Raw genomic sequence first — 15750 nt, forward strand, 5'->3', positions numbered from 1 at the left:
CCATAGGACATCAAGGGATAGAAGAGTGGGGTGGAGATAAATAAATTAAAAGTATAATTGTTGTGCTTAAGAAATTCTTAGAAAGTCCAAGTATAAGGGGAGATTAACATGTGTGGACAAATTTAAAATATTTTATCTTACCACACTACCTAAAATTCTCTCACATTATATACCTATATGTCTATATATCTTTATATCTGTATATCTGTATATATAAATCTCTGGTTCTTTTAAAGTTGTCTAAGAGCAATTACATGGATTTGAAATGCAAAACATAATCTCTTTGGATTACTGAAGACTTATGCATACACCATTCAGTGATTAGAGTAATGACAAATATGACATATATTAAAATCTGAAAACAACATCATACTATGGTTGACCCTTGACCAATGCTTAGAGGTGTACATTCCTCACAGAGTCAAAAATCCACATATAACTTTTGATTCTCCTAAAACTGAATTACTTAATACCCTAGTGTTGACCATAATAATAATCTAATCTAATAAAAGAGAAATATGCAAATTGATGGTACCTTTGCTATGCCCCAAGCCACCCACCAGCCAATCAGAATGACTATATGCAAATTAACCCAACCAAGATGGCAGCCAGCAGCCATGGAGCTGGACCAAGCAGGAGGCTTGGTTGCCCCAGCGATGGAGGAAGCCAAGCTTCCCACCTGCCCTGGCCTGCTGTGGCCTCTGCTGAAGATAACAAAGTCTCAATTATAGAAGGTAAATAAAACCCAGATACCTGCTTCCAGTCAGCCTCAACTGGGAGTTTGGGTGGCTGGGGGCCGGGGCCAGCCTGCAAACAGCCATCAGCCCCTTACCCAGGCTGGCCAGGCACCCCAGCAGGGACCCCCACCCTGAAGAGGCTGTGGCCAGACTGAAAACAGCCACCAGCCACTCACCCAGGCTGGCCAGGCACCCCAGTAGCGCCCCCCCACACACACACTGAAGGGGCTGTGGCCAGCCTGAAAACAGCCATCAGCCACTCACCCAGGCTGGCCAAGCACCCCAGCAGGACCCCCCTCCCTGAAAGGGGTGTGGCCAACCTGAAAAGAGCCCTCAACCCCTCACCCAGGCACGCCAGGCAACCCAGCGGGACCCAACCCTGATCCGGGACACCCTTCAGGGCAAACCAGACAGCCCCCACCCATGCTCCAGGCCTCTATCTTATATAATAAAAGGGTAATATGAAAATTGGCCCTAACAGCAGAACGACTGGGAATGACTGGTCACTATGATACACACTGACCACCAGGGGGAAGATGCTCAATGCAGGAGCTGCCCCCTGGTGGTCAGTGTGCTCCCAAAGGGAGAGCTCTGCTCAGCCACAAGCCAGGCTGCCAGCTGCCAGCACAGCAGTGATGGTGGGAGCCTCTCCCACCTCCTCAGCAGCGCTAAGGATGTCAGACTGCAGCTTAGGTCTGGTCCCTGCTGGCAAGTGGACATCCCCTGAGGGTTCCCAGACTGCTAGAAGGCACAGGCTGGGCTGAGGGTACCCCCCTCCAAGCGAGTGCACAAATTTTTGTGCACCGGGCCTCTAGTTGATAGTATAATAGTTGATAAAAACATATTTTGTATGTTATATTTATATTATATACTGTATTCTTACAGTGAAGTAAGCTAGAGAAAAGAAAATGTTATTAGAAAAATCATTTCATAAGGAGAAATACATTTAAAGTATTTATTGGATAAAATCCATGTATTTATTGGATGAAATTCATGTTTGACCCATACAGTTCAAACACATGTTATTCAAGGGTCTACTGTAATTTATTTTGTGTATTATTCATCACCTCTTCCCCTCTCCCATCCCAGATTTTAATTTCCTGAGGATAGGGATATTTTTTTTTTTTTTACTTTAAACAGATTATTGAGCTGTAAATTCCAAATTATATAATTCACCAATGTAATAGCACTATTCAATAGCTTTTTATAAGTTTATATATTTGTTAAACATCAGGGAGACAAACCCAAAAAAACTCTGGCTTTAAAAACAAACAGGGCTCATGTTCATGAGACCAAAAAAAACTGTAGCAAACTGACAAATGGTTCTTAAAGGGTTCCTGTGATGACTAACTTTACCATCACAGAAGCAGCCATTTGAAAAGATCCCAGAGTTTATGTGAAACAGATTAATTTTCTAATCTGAAAGTGTCAGCTGGAGGAGCAAGAGCCTGCTGGAATACTCTCTGGGGGGGAAAAGCTGGTGGGAAGTATTGATGCACTATCCCTTTGCCATGCCACAGAGAGCTAGTATCTCCCATTCAGAAGCTTTTACATGCATCTGCTTTTTATGTCTGGTGCCCTGATTTTTGCAGCTGTTACCCAAGATATGCCCCTTAATCACATGGTTCTGGAGGCCAATGAGGCTATCATTCCTGGGTCCCTTGGAAAAATAGCTAGAGTGGTAGTTGTTGGCAGACTACAGCCCCCAGGGCACTGCACAGACAGCAAACTGAAACACAACTTCAGTCTTTCTGTGAAAGAGTCCTAATTGTTTGTCCTGGAGCTTTGCCCTTAGGGGCAGGCTTCTGGTTTGGCACATTTCTAGAGGCTCACAAGTGTACTCTCAGGTAACATAGCCTTCTGAAAACCATGTTTGCGTTATCCCTCTGCTTCTCTACAGTTTATTGGTATTTTTCAGGAAGAGCTTATATACATATCTGGAGCGCCTGTTTTGGCAACTGTCTCCCGATGACACCTCCACAACATTGGGTTCTGGTGACAGGCAGAGCATACGCTTGCAATCCCACAGACCTTTATATATTTTCATACTTTAAAAGCTGCAATAAGAGGTTCTGGCATTCAATTAACATGGATCTACGTGCTGAATGAGATATTTCCCTTTGGGACACTGATAGGTCTTGGTACATTGTCAACTACTGTCAGCTATTAAAATAGATTAGGTTGTTTAGATAATCACAAATGTTTTCGAGACAACCTAAAGCTAGGGCAAGATTAAAAGATATGGTTCATCTCCTACATAAATCCACTTCTTCAAAACTGGGAGAGGTAGCTATTTCATCTAATATATTGAAATCAACAAAAAGAGTCAAATAAAGAAATAAAAACTATGTTCTAAACAAAGTACAAACCTCAGAAAAAAAATCTTAAACAGATATAGGAAATTTAACTGATAAAGAGTTCAAAGTAATCCTCATACAGAGGCTCACCAAACTTTGGGGGAGGATAATCACAGTGAGAATATAAAAAAGAGATAGAAAATATAAGAAAGTACCAAATATAAGTTATAGAGGTGAAGAAGACAATAATTGAGCCTTAGCCAGTGTGGCTCACTTGGTTGGAGTATCAGTTCATACATTGAAAGGTCATAGATTCAGTTCCTGATCAGCGCACATACTCAGGTTGTGGCTTTGATTCCTGGTTAGTGTGCAACTGAATTATGTTCCTCTCATCTCTCTCTCTTTCTCTCTCCCTCCATCTCCCTCTCTCTAAAAACCAGTGAACATGTCCTCAGGTGAGGATTTAAAAAAAGAGTATAATAACTGGACTGAAAAGTATACTATAAGTGTTCAACAGCAGACTAGATGAACCAGAAGAAAGTATAAGTAAACTCTAAGACAGAGCTGTGGAACACAACAAATAACAGAAAAAGAAAAAAAAAAGAATGAAAAAAGTTAAAATAATTTACAGGACTTATGGCACAGCATAAAGCATATTAATATTATGTAATAGAGATCCCACAAGGAGAATAGAGCGATAAAAGCACAAAAACTTATATGAAGAAATAATGGCTGAAGGTATTCCAGGATGGCTGCAGAGTAGTTGGAAGCTACACTCACATGCTACCAGCCCAAGACTGGATTTAGAGCTAAATTATACAGCAAGCACCCTGAATACCCAACTGAAGGCTAGCTGACATGAAATGTTATAACCAAGGATTTTGAAAAGAAGCCACACAGAGACTTGGAAGAAGGGCAGCAACACTAAAAGGGCCATCCCGTGCATCCAAGTGTGGCAGGAGAAGCTGAGAATCCAGAGGGATATCGTGGCTGCAAAATCAACTTCCCCCAGGAACATGGGGCCTCAACTCCACACAAGGATTCCCAACCCAGAGCAACAGAAATGGGAAGAGGAGCCTGCATAGGATTTGGTGGTAAAAATCAGTGGAGATTCAGTCTGCCAGTGGAGTGCACTACCTGGTTTTTGACTAGTAGCAAGGCCACTCTGCCATAATTGTGTACTGTGGAGTGGTCTACTAGTTGAACTCAGCAATGACTTTGGGGGCCTCTTTTCATGGGGACTTGTCAGAGACTCAAACAGTGACTAAACTGTGTATATTTGATAAAAAAGGCTGGTCTCCCTGACCTGGATCACACAGCCATTGCCCCTACCCCCACCTACTGACTTCAGTGGCATAGGGGCACTGCAGTGTGAAGCAGAGCTGGGACTTTTGGAGCCTGTCTCCCAGGGAAACTTTTGTCCAGGAACAAGGCGAGAAGGTTGGGTAGTGTGGCTACATCAAGCGGGGGAGGATCCCACAATGGTTATAAAGATCATCAAGGACCTTAGGAAAAAAAATGGGTGATCTCAGTGTGAACTTAAACGAAGAGAAAGTAAGCATTAAAAATTACATCGAAACCATAAAAAGAACCAGTCAAAAATGCAGAATACAGTATATAAAACAAAGAATATACTAAAAGGAATCAATAGCAGGTTAGAAAAAGCAGATGACTGAGTCAATGATTTAGAGGACAAGATAACAGTAAGCACCCAAGCAGAGCATCAAAAAGAAAAGAGCATTTTAAAAAATGAGGAAAATTGAAAATGTCTCTAGGATATCAAGTATAATAAAATTCACATCATAGGGGTACCATAATAATAAGTGAGCAAGGGATAGAGAACCTATTTGAAGAAATAATGGCTAAAAACTTCCCTAACCCAGTGAAGAAATAAAAGTGACATAAGCTCAGGAAGCACAGAGAATCCCAATCAAGATGAATCCAAAGAGACTGACACCAAGACACATCATAATTGAAATGTCAAAGGTTAAAGACAAAGAGAGAATCTTAAGAGTAGTAAGAACAGTTAACTACAAGTGAGTTCCCGTAAGGCTGTCAGCTGGTTTCTCAACAGAAACACTTCTGGCCAAAAGGAAATGGCATGAAATATTCATAGTCATGAAAAGCAAGGTTCTAAAACTAAGACTACTCTATCCACAAAGGTTATCGCTTAAAATTGAAGGCAAAATAAAGAGTTTCCCAGTTGAAAAAAGGCTAATGGAGTTCATTACCACCAAACCAGTATTGCAAGAGATGTTAAAGGGCCTACTTTAAAAGAATATATAGAGAGATGAACATAGGTATAAAGAACAAAATGGCAATAAATAAGTACCTATCAACAATAACCTTAAATGTAAACAGATTAAATGTTCCAATAAAAAGACTGAGGGTAGTAGAATGGATAAGAAAACATGACCCATATATATATAGTGTGTGTCCCGCAAAACAGCTGATATCTCACTTAGTTTTTAATCTATTTCAGGTTTAATTGATCTGAAATAATGGGCTAAGACAGAATAAGCTTTGAACAAAGAAAACGCATCAACTAAACTTATTTATGGGGATAGATAAAAGATAAGTTTTATGGTACAAAACCAGCAGCAGTTGATGAATGGAGGGCTCACAAATACCAAACAAAATAATTCTTGATGTTTGCAATTCCATTGCTTCCCTTTACCTGCAGTGCCTGGGGTATACTGTATAAGAGATCTACCTCAGAACAAAAATACATACTAGTACAGACTGAAAGTGAAGGGAATATCTTGAATTTTAAAATTTCTGAGTTCTTCTAACATTTAAATTTTTCCTCATGTACAGTGATAAGATGATTGAAAGAAGAGTTGAAAATGGGTCACCTCTGAATTTTCCTTTGGATGTTAAAAGTTTTTTTCTGTCTCCCAGCAATAACCAGCAGCCAGCTTCTCATTTCTTTTTCTCTGTCATTCTCAGGTAAGCCGCTGAATATCCCTTGCAAAGCATTCTTTGGATTTAGTGGAGAGTCTGGACCAATGATCTACTGGATGAAAGGGGAGAAGTTTATTGAAGAACTGGCAGGTCACATTAGAGAAGGTGAAATAAGGTACAGAACTTGAATTGCTATTTTTTTTTCTTTGCTGTCTTTGCAGTAGAGAAATGGAACATCCTAAAAGAGTTTCTGCCAGGGATTTTAATTGAAATTTCAAATCATTTCATTTTCTAAAGGCTGATCTGATGGAGAGAGTGGGGTTGGCTGCCTTAAGAAATGAAAATGTGTCAACCTCCAATATATGTAGGTTTTCTCAGAATATGACATGGGATGTAATGACCCCCTCAAAGCTGCCTAAGCAAATTCATCTGAATTTCCAAAGCTTAGGTTACTGTTACAACTTCTAGTCATACCAAAGATACAAACTTTGTAGGTGACTCCTCAGATCACTAAGCAAATGTGATCAAACAACTTTCATATGTTGTAGGTGTAAATCTACAGTGGCAGTAGTAATCTAGTACCCATCAAAATAACTGTGAACTCTTGTTAAATAGTATTTATTTTTTCCAGTACCAACTGCTCATATAGAAAGTGACTGGTCTTTCAGATTCGTGTCTCCCTGGACTTTTTTTCACTCTCCTGTTATAGAGATATGTCCCTGGTATAAACACATCTATTTTATTGGTTTGCTAATCCTATATAGTATGATTCTTTTGTACAAATAAGGGATAAGTAATTTTCACTACCTCAGTCTGTGGGGTGGCCCTTTGATTTCAGATATGGTGACATATAATGAACATTTCTCATTCCTATAACAATTGAGACCCTTCCCCTTCCACTCCCATTGAGTCATGTAGTGGGAACCAATCTAATACTTCAGTACAACTAATGTCCAACACATTTTATCAAATATATGGCAATGTAAAAGGAACAAGTATACTTTATCTTATTTACTATTGTTAAATATAATTTATAATAACTACCATGATAGTTTCTATTCATATTTTTACCCAATAATTCCACTCTAAGGGTTCATAACATTGAGAGCCTATATAAAATATTGACTGTGTTAGCATGTTTCTAGGAAGAAGGTCCATTAAAAGGTGCCTAATAAAAGTAGTCATCAGTGAAATGCAAATCAAACCCTTTGATAACACTTCATACTCACCAGGATTATAACAAGTGTTAGAAAGACTTTGAAGAAATTGATACCCTCATATACTACTGGTAGGAGAGAAAACTGGTGCAACAACTCTGGATAACAACCTGACCCTGGCCAGTGTAGTGCAATTGGTTGAAGTGTCAATCCATGCACAAAAAGGTGGCAGGTTCAATTCCTGGTTAGTGCACATACCCAGGTTGTGGGTTTGATCCCTGGTTGCAATCTGGCAGTTCCTCAAATGATTAAACATAGAGTTATTAAGAATTTCCCTCCTAGATATGTTAATAAAATAAATCAAAACATGCATTCCCACAAAAACTTATACACAAATGTTCATAGGATCATTATTCATAATAGATAAAATGTGGAAGTGTCCAAAATATTCATCAACTGATGAATGAATAAATAAAATGTGGTGTATTTATACAATAGAATATTATTGAGCTGTAAAAGAATGAATGAAGTACTAATACAAACTATGACATGGATGAACCTTGAAAACATTGTCATTGAAAAGAGCCAGTAACAAAAGATTACATATTATATGAAATGTCCAAAACAGGCAAATATATATATGCTAGAGGACTGGTGAATGAAATTTGTGCACGGTTAGGGCCCCTAGGCCTGGACGGCAACCAAGGCCAATCAGGTTCCCTGCCTCCCCACCTTCACACCTCCTCCTTCCCTTGCTCCCTCAGAACCCCACCACCACCACTGGTCGCCTGCAATGTTCCGCATTGCCCCCTGGTGGTTAGTGCATGCCATAGCTAGCAATTGAACTCCCAGTCTCCCTGTCAAACTCCCGAGGGGGCACATTGCCTTTTATATATATAGACTAGAGGCCTGGTGCATGAAATTCATGCACAGGAGGGGGAGGTCCCTCAGCCTGGCCTGCACCCTCTCATAATCCAGGACTCCTTGGGGAATGTCTGACTGCTGGTTTAGGCCCGATCTCACAGCACCCAAACTCTGTGTGACAGTGGGCGGGGCCACAACCTCCCTATAGGCCCTGCTCTGTTCCTGACAGGGGAAGGTGCCCCAACCCCCTGGTCGTCCCTGTGCGGTGCCTGATAGGGGGGAGCTCCCCAACCCCCTGATCACCCTGCAGCTCTGTATGTGACAGGGCGCAGCGCCCCACCCCCCCCACCCCACGGGCCCTGCTCGGTGTGTGAGAGGGTAGAGCCATAACCTCCCCATTGGCCCTGCCCTGAGTGTGAGAGTGGCGGCGCCCCAACCCCCTGATTGGCCCTGCTCTGTGGGTGACAGGGGGCGGTGCCCCAACTCCCCTATTGGCCCTACTCTGTGAGTGACAGGGGGGAGCTCCTCAACCCCCTGATTGGCCCTGCTCTGTGTGTGACGAGGGTGGTGCCGTAACCTCCCCATCGACCCTGCCTTGAGTGTGACAGGGGGCGGTGCCCCAACCCCCCAATCGGCCCTACCCTGAGCGTGACTGAGGGTGGCATCGCAACCTCCCAATCCGGCCTGCTCTGTGCATGACAGGGGGTGGCACCCCAACTCCCCAATCGGCCCTGCTATGAGCCCGACCAGGGCCTGCACCTAGGGATTGGGCCTGCCCTCTGCCACCCGGGAGCAGGCCTAAGCCAGCAGGTTGTTATCTCCCAAGTGGTCCCAGACTGTGAGAGGGCACAGGCCGGGCTGAGGAACCCCCCTCCTCCACCTCGAGTGCACAAATTTTTGTGCACTGGGCCTCTAGTCCTATATAAAAAAAGGGTAATATGCAAATTGACCCTAACAGCAGAACAACTGGGAATGACTGGTCACTATGACACACCCTGGCCACCAGGGGGCAGATGCTCAATGCAGGAGCTGTCCCCTGGTGGTCAGTGCGCTCCCACAGGGGGAGCTCGGCTCAGCCACAAGCCAGGCTGACGGCTGCCAGCACAGCAGTGGTGGCAGGAGTCTCTCCTGCCTCCTCAGCAGCACTAAGGATGTCTGACTGCAACTTAGGCCTGGTCCCCACTGGCAAGTAGACATCCCCCGAGGGCTTCTGGGCTGCCAAAGGGATGTCTGACTGCCATCTTGGGCCCGATCCCCCCAGGGAGCAAGCCTAAGCCAGCAGGTGGACATCCTCCGAGGCGTCCCAGACTGCAAGAGGGCATAGGCTGGGCTGAGGGACCCCCCCAAGTGCATAAATTTTTGTGCACCAGGCCTCTAGTAAGTAATAAGAGCCTAGAGGCTATTTGCTGACAAGGGTTTCTCACTTGTTCTGTATACTGGGAAAAACCTCAGATTGAACTCTCAGTTTTCCACACTATGCCTTGCTCACTTAAGCTGTCTGAGTCAACTTTTATTAAGGACTAAGACCTGCCCTGTCCAATTAGAACTGCACCATGTAGATACCTCATTTACATTAAAAGGACCTAATTGAGAATCTGGGTGGGAACAAAAGACAGCCTCCCCTTTGTCTAGGTGGAACACAATTTAAGTTGCTATCTGACTCAGTGTCTCCCTAACTATAGCTCTTTTTGCTCAAATAAGTACTTACTAGTATTATTCTTTACTAAATTATAAAATTAATTTGGGTTTACAGATAAGCTGCTATGAACATTCATCTATGCTTCTTTGTATGTACATGTATTTCCTTTTTTCTTGGGTAAATAACTTGACATGGAGATACTGGATTATATAGCAGGTATAAATATAACTTTTTAGCTCCCTTTTTAGCTCATTTTAAATAAGAACTTTATTTTTTAGAGTAATTTATGATTTACTTATAAATTGTGAAGACAGTGTCTTAGTTTGCTCAAGTATATAAAAAATTCCATAATCTGAGTGGCTTAATCAACACATTTAATTCTCATAGTTCTTTTTCTGGAGACTGGAAAGTCTAAGATCAAGGCACCAGCAAATTCGATGGCTGATAAGAGACCTCATCTGGTTCACAGATGGAAGTCTTTTCACTGTACCTTCCCATGTCTTCACAGGATGGAAGACGGGAGAGAGAGCTTTCTAGAGTCTCTTTTATAAGGGCACTAATGCAATTCAGTAGTGGTCTACTCTCATGACCTAATGACCTTCCAAAAGCCCCACCTCCTAATTCTTCACATTAGGGGTTAGGGTTTCAATATATGAATAAGGGGAGGGACAAACATTCAGTTCATAGCAGATAGTATAGAGGATATCTATATACCCTATACCCAATTTTCCATGTTATTAACATCTAAATTACTATCATGCATTTGTTCCAATTAATGAACCAAAACTAATTATGAATTAAAATTCCCATTTTATTCAGATCTCCTTAGTTTTTAACCACTGTACTTTTTCTTCTCCAGGATTATTTAGCTTCTCAAATATCTGCAAAGCTATATTCCAATGTAGTTATACCATTTTTTAAAAGTTAGGCAGTGCTGCTACTCTCAGTTCTCAAACATCTCCCATCTTAGTTCCATTCTCAATCAAGTTGTTTGTGGAAAAAATGTCTCAGTTGTTGAACAAAACTTTGGTTCTCCACCCAATAACCCTTTCATGCTGATACCTGTTTATATCTCTCAGGTGAAAATTAAAGGAGAGAATGCATGAGTATGAGTCAGTTTACTGCTAAATCTTGAATTATTAACATCTCAGGAAATTGTGCTGTGAAAATTTGCATGCTTTTTTGGCTTCTGTTGCTACTTATTATTATTAAATATGTATAGTAAGTCACCATGTGTCCTAAGAAGGTTAGTGATAGAAGTAAAGTGAAAAGGAAAGTTCTGTAAACAATGATAGAGGTTTAAAAGGAAATAATTGCAAAGTCTGATAGAGGTATCCTTGCATCTGATCTGGTTACTGAGCACGGCATAGCAAAATCAATGATTAGCACAATTTTAAAACATAAAGAGGCCATACAGAGTACTGATGTTGCTAAGGGTATGGAAGTGCTCATGAAATAAGCAATTGAAGGGAGAAAAAAATGTTTTTGATTTGGATAAATGAAAAGCAGTTAGCTGGTGATAGTATTTTGGAGGCAATGATATGTGAAAAAGCAAAGATGCTGCATACTGACCTCTTGAAAGACTCCCCTGGAATGAGTGTTGAAAGTGATTAGTTTACGACTAGCAGGGGGTGGTTTGATAAATTTAAGAAAATAAGTGGCATTTATAGTGCAGTGAGGCATGGGGAGGCTGCAAGTTCTAGCAATGTAGCTGCTGATAATTCTGTGACAGAATTTCAAGAATATGTAGAGGCCGAGGGATTTGTTACCCAAGATATGTTCAATTGTGATGAGACAGGCCTATTCTGGAAGAAAATGCCAAAGAAGACTTATATCACAAAGGAGGATATGTCATTACCAGGACACAAGCCAATGTAGAAAAGGCTGACATTATTCTTGTGTAGGAATGTGAGCAGTGACTTTGAATTGAAGCCTGTACTTGTTTACCATTCTGAATAACCATGAGTTTTCAAAAACAATGTCATGGGAAAAAAGTTAAATGTGATATGGAGGGCTAACAGCAAAGCTACTTTTAATTGAGTGGTTCATGAAGTGTTTGCCCCAAGTGTGAAGAAATACCTTCTGGGGAAAGAAAAAAAAAATGCCACCAGGGCACTTTATTTTTTCTAAATTTAAAAATTCTTTATTGTTTAAAGTTTAACATAAGTCTCATTTCCCAACTGACCACTCCCCAGCCACCTAAACGCCCCCACCCAGCACATGCCCTCACCCCCCCCACCCACCATCTCTGTTAATTGGTTATGCTCATATGCATACATACAAGTCCTTTGGTTGATCTGTTACCTCCTCAAAGTCCCCCCACCCCCTGTCTTCCCTCATAGGTTGGACAGTCTGCTTGATGATTTTTTGACTCTGGATCTATTTTTGTTCATCAGTTTATGTTGTTCATTATATTCCACAAATGAGTGAGATCATGTGATATATATATTTCTCTGACTGGCTTATTTCGTTTAGCATAATGCTTTCCAGTTCCATCCATACTGTTGCAAATGGTAAGAACTCTTTTTTTTACAGCAGTGTAGTATTCCATTGTGTAGATGTACCACAGTTTTCTAATCCACTCATCTGCTGATGGGCACATAGGCTGTTTCCAAATCTTAGCTACGGTAAATTGTTCTGCTATGATCATAGGGGTGCATATATCCTTTCTGATTGGTGTTGCTGTTTTCTTGGGATATATTCCTAGAAGTGGGATTACTGGTTCAAATGGAAGTTCCATTTTCAATTATTTGAGGAAACGCCATACTGATTTCCACAGTGGCTGCACCAGTCTGCATTCCCACCAGCAGTGCAACAGGGTTCCTTTTCTCCACATCCTCTCCAGAACTTGTCATTTGTTGATGATAGCCATTCTGACAGGTGTGAGATGGTACCTCATTGCTATTTTGATTTGCATCTCTCAGATGATTAGTGACTTTGAGCATGTTTTCATATGTCTCTGGGCCTTCTTTATGTCCTCTTTTGAAAAATGTCTATTTGGTCCTTTACCCTTTTTTTTTTATTGGATTGTTTCTCTTTCTTTTGTGAAGTTGAATGAGTACCCTATAAATTTTGAAGATTAAACCCTTATTGGAAATAACATTGGCAAATAGGTTATCCCATGCAGTGGGCTTTCTTGTTGTTTTGTTGATTTTTTTTCGCTGTGCAGATTTTTTGTTTGTTTGTTTGTTTTTTGTTTTGTTTTTTTTTTATGAAGTCCCATTTGTTTATTTTTCTCCTTAGTTTCCATTGCCCTAGGAACTGTACAGGTAAAGATGTCTGCTATTAAGCTGCCTATGGCTTCTTCTAAGACTTTTATGGTTTCCCACCTTACATTTAAGTCCTTTAACCATTTTGAGTTTATTTTTGTGTATGGTGTAAGTTGGTGTTCTAGTTTTACTTTTTGCAAGTATCTGTCCAATTTTCCCAACACCATTTATTGAAGAGACTGTCTTGACTCCTTTGTATGTTCTTGCCTCCTTTGTCAAATATTAATTGAGCATAATGGCTTGTGTCAATTTCTGGGATCTCTGTTCTGTTCCATTGGTCTATATGTCTGTTCTGATGCCAGTACCAGGAAGGTTTGAGAACAGTGTCTTTGTAGCATAGCTCGAGATCTGGTATTGTGATTCTCTCCAACTCTATTCTTATTTTTCAAGATTGCTGCAGCTATTTGGGGTATTTTTATTATCCCAGATGAATTTTTGGAGAGTTTGTTCTAGGTCTTTGAAGTATGCCATTGGTATTTTAATGGGGATTGAATTGCATTTATAGATTTCTTTGGGTGGTATGGACATTTTAATGATGTTGATTCTACCAATACATAAACACGGGGTATTCTACCATTTGTTTATGTATTCTTTATCTCTTTTTTTCTGTGTCCTATAATTTTATGAATACCGGTCCTTTACTTCCTTTGATAAATTTATTCCTAGGTTTCTTAATTTTTTTATTGCAATGGTAAATGGGACTTTTTAAAAAATTTCTCTTTCTGTGAGTTCATTATTGGTATATAAAAAAACCATAGAGATATGGGTATTAATTTTGTACCTGCTACATTGCCAAATTAATTTATTAAATCAAGTATTTTTTATGGAATCCTTAGGGCTTACTATGTACAGTATTATGTCATCTGCAAAAAAATGACAGTTTTATTTATTCTCTTCCAATTTGGATGCCTTTTATTTCTTCTTCTTGTCTGATCGCTATGGCTAGTACTACTAGTACTATGTCAAACAGGAGTGGTGAAAGTGGGCTTCCCTGTCTTGTTACTGTTCTTAGGGGAAGTGGTTTTAGTTTTTGCTCATTGAATATGACATTGGCTGTAGGTTTGTCATACAAGGCTTTTATTATGTTGAGGTATGACCCCTCTATTCCCACTATGCTAAGAGTTTTTATCAGAAAAGTGTGTTGGATTTGTCAAATGCCATTTCTGTACCAATTGCTATGATTAATTGATTTTTGTCGCTCAATTTGTTTATGTGATGTATCATATTTATTGATTTGCGTATATTGTACCACCCTTGCATCCCTGTGATAAATCCCACTTGGTCATGGTGTATGATCTTTCTAATGTAATGCTGGATCTGATTTGCTAGAAATTTGTTAAGGATTTTAGCAACTATGTTCATCAGGGATATTGGCCTGTAATTCTCTTTCTGTGTAGTGTCCTTATCTGGTTTTTTGATATTAGGATAATGCTGGCTTCATACAAAGAGCTTGGAAGCGTGCCTTCCTCTTAAATTTTTTGGAATAGTCTGAGAAGGATAAGTTTTAGCTCTTTTTTGAATGTTTGGTAAATTTTCCCTGTGAAGCTAACTGGCCCTGGGCTTTTGTTCACTGGAAGTTATCTTGATAACTGCTTCAATTTCCTCCTTAGTTATTGGCCTGTTGAGATTTTTTTATTCTTCTTGGTTGAGTTTTGGTAAGTTGTATTTTTCTAGGAATATATCCATTTCCTCTAGATTGTTTAGTTTGTTGGAGTAGAGTTGTTCATAGTAATTTTTTACTATGCTTTGTATTTCTGTAGGGTCTGTTGTTATTTCACCTCTTTCATTTCTGATTTTGTTTATTTGGGTCCTCTCTCTTTGCTTCTCCTTGGCGAGCCTGGCCAGAGGTTCATCAATCTTGTTTATCCTTTCAAAGAACCAGTTCTTGGATTCATTGATCTTTTGTATTGTTTTTTTTTGTCTCTATGTCATTTATTTCTGCTCTGATTGTTATTATCTCCCCTTCTGCTCACTCTGGGCTTTTCTTGTTGCTCTCTTTCTATTCTTTAAATTGTAGGGATAGATAGTTTATTATCATTTTTTTTCTTGTTTTTTTGAGGTAGGCCTGTAATGCTATGAACTTCCCTCTCAGGACTGCTTTCACTGTGTCCCAAATGTTTTGGATTGTTGTGTTTTCATTTTAATTTGCTTCCAGGATGTTTTTAATTTCTTCTTTGATCTCTTTGGTAACCCAATCATTGTTTAATAGCATGCTATTCAGCCTCCAAGTGTTTGAATTTTTTGATTGTTTTTATTGTAGTTTATTCCTAATATTATGCCATTGTGGTTTAAGAAGATGATTCAATATGATTCAATCTTCTTGAATTTTGGGAGACTTTGTTTGTGACTCAATATGTGGTCTATCTTTGAAAATGGCTCATGTGCACTTGAGAAGAATGTATATTCTGTTGCTTTGAGGTGAAATGTTCTGAAGATGTCAATAAATTCCATCTGATATAGTGAGTCATTTAGGATTGCTGTTTCTTTGCTGATTTTTTGTCTAGAGGATTTATCCAGTGATGTCAGTAGAGTATTAAAGTCCCATACTATAATCCTATTGCTGTCAATCTTTCCCTTGATTTCTTCATTTTTTATGTATTTGTGTGTTCCTGCATTGGGTGCATATATATTTACCAGAGTTACTAGTATATCTTTTTGTTGTATTGATCCCTTTTTTTTAATGAAGTGACATTCCTTATCTATTGTTATGGCCTTCACTTTGAGGTCTGTTTTGTCAAATATAACTATTGCTACCCCAGCTTTTTTTTTTTCATTCCTATCTGCCTGAAAAAAAATATTTTTCCATCTTTTTACTTTCAATCTGTGTGAGTCTCTTGTTCTGAGATGGGTCTCTTGTAGACAGCATATATATGGGTCGTGTGT

General features: G+C 39.9%; 1 protein-coding gene across 1 annotated transcript in view; it reads left to right on the forward strand.

Moving 5' to 3' along the window:
• IL1RAPL2 (interleukin 1 receptor accessory protein like 2) overlaps nt 1–15750 on the forward strand; it is a gene marked incomplete at its 3' end in the record, with an annotated part of 1466967 nt that overhangs the window by 1382295 nt on the left and 68922 nt on the right. Inside the window, exon 7 of the mRNA XM_081115342.1 lies at nt 5984–6113. Coding sequence (XP_080971468.1) covers nt 5984–6113 — 130 coding nt within the window. The remainder of the gene's footprint in view (nt 1–5983; nt 6114–15750) is intronic.

Source organism: Myotis nattereri (genome assembly GCF_964212035.1).
Source record: "Myotis nattereri genome assembly, chromosome: X".
Lineage (NCBI taxonomy): Eukaryota > Metazoa > Chordata > Mammalia > Chiroptera > Vespertilionidae > Myotis > Myotis nattereri.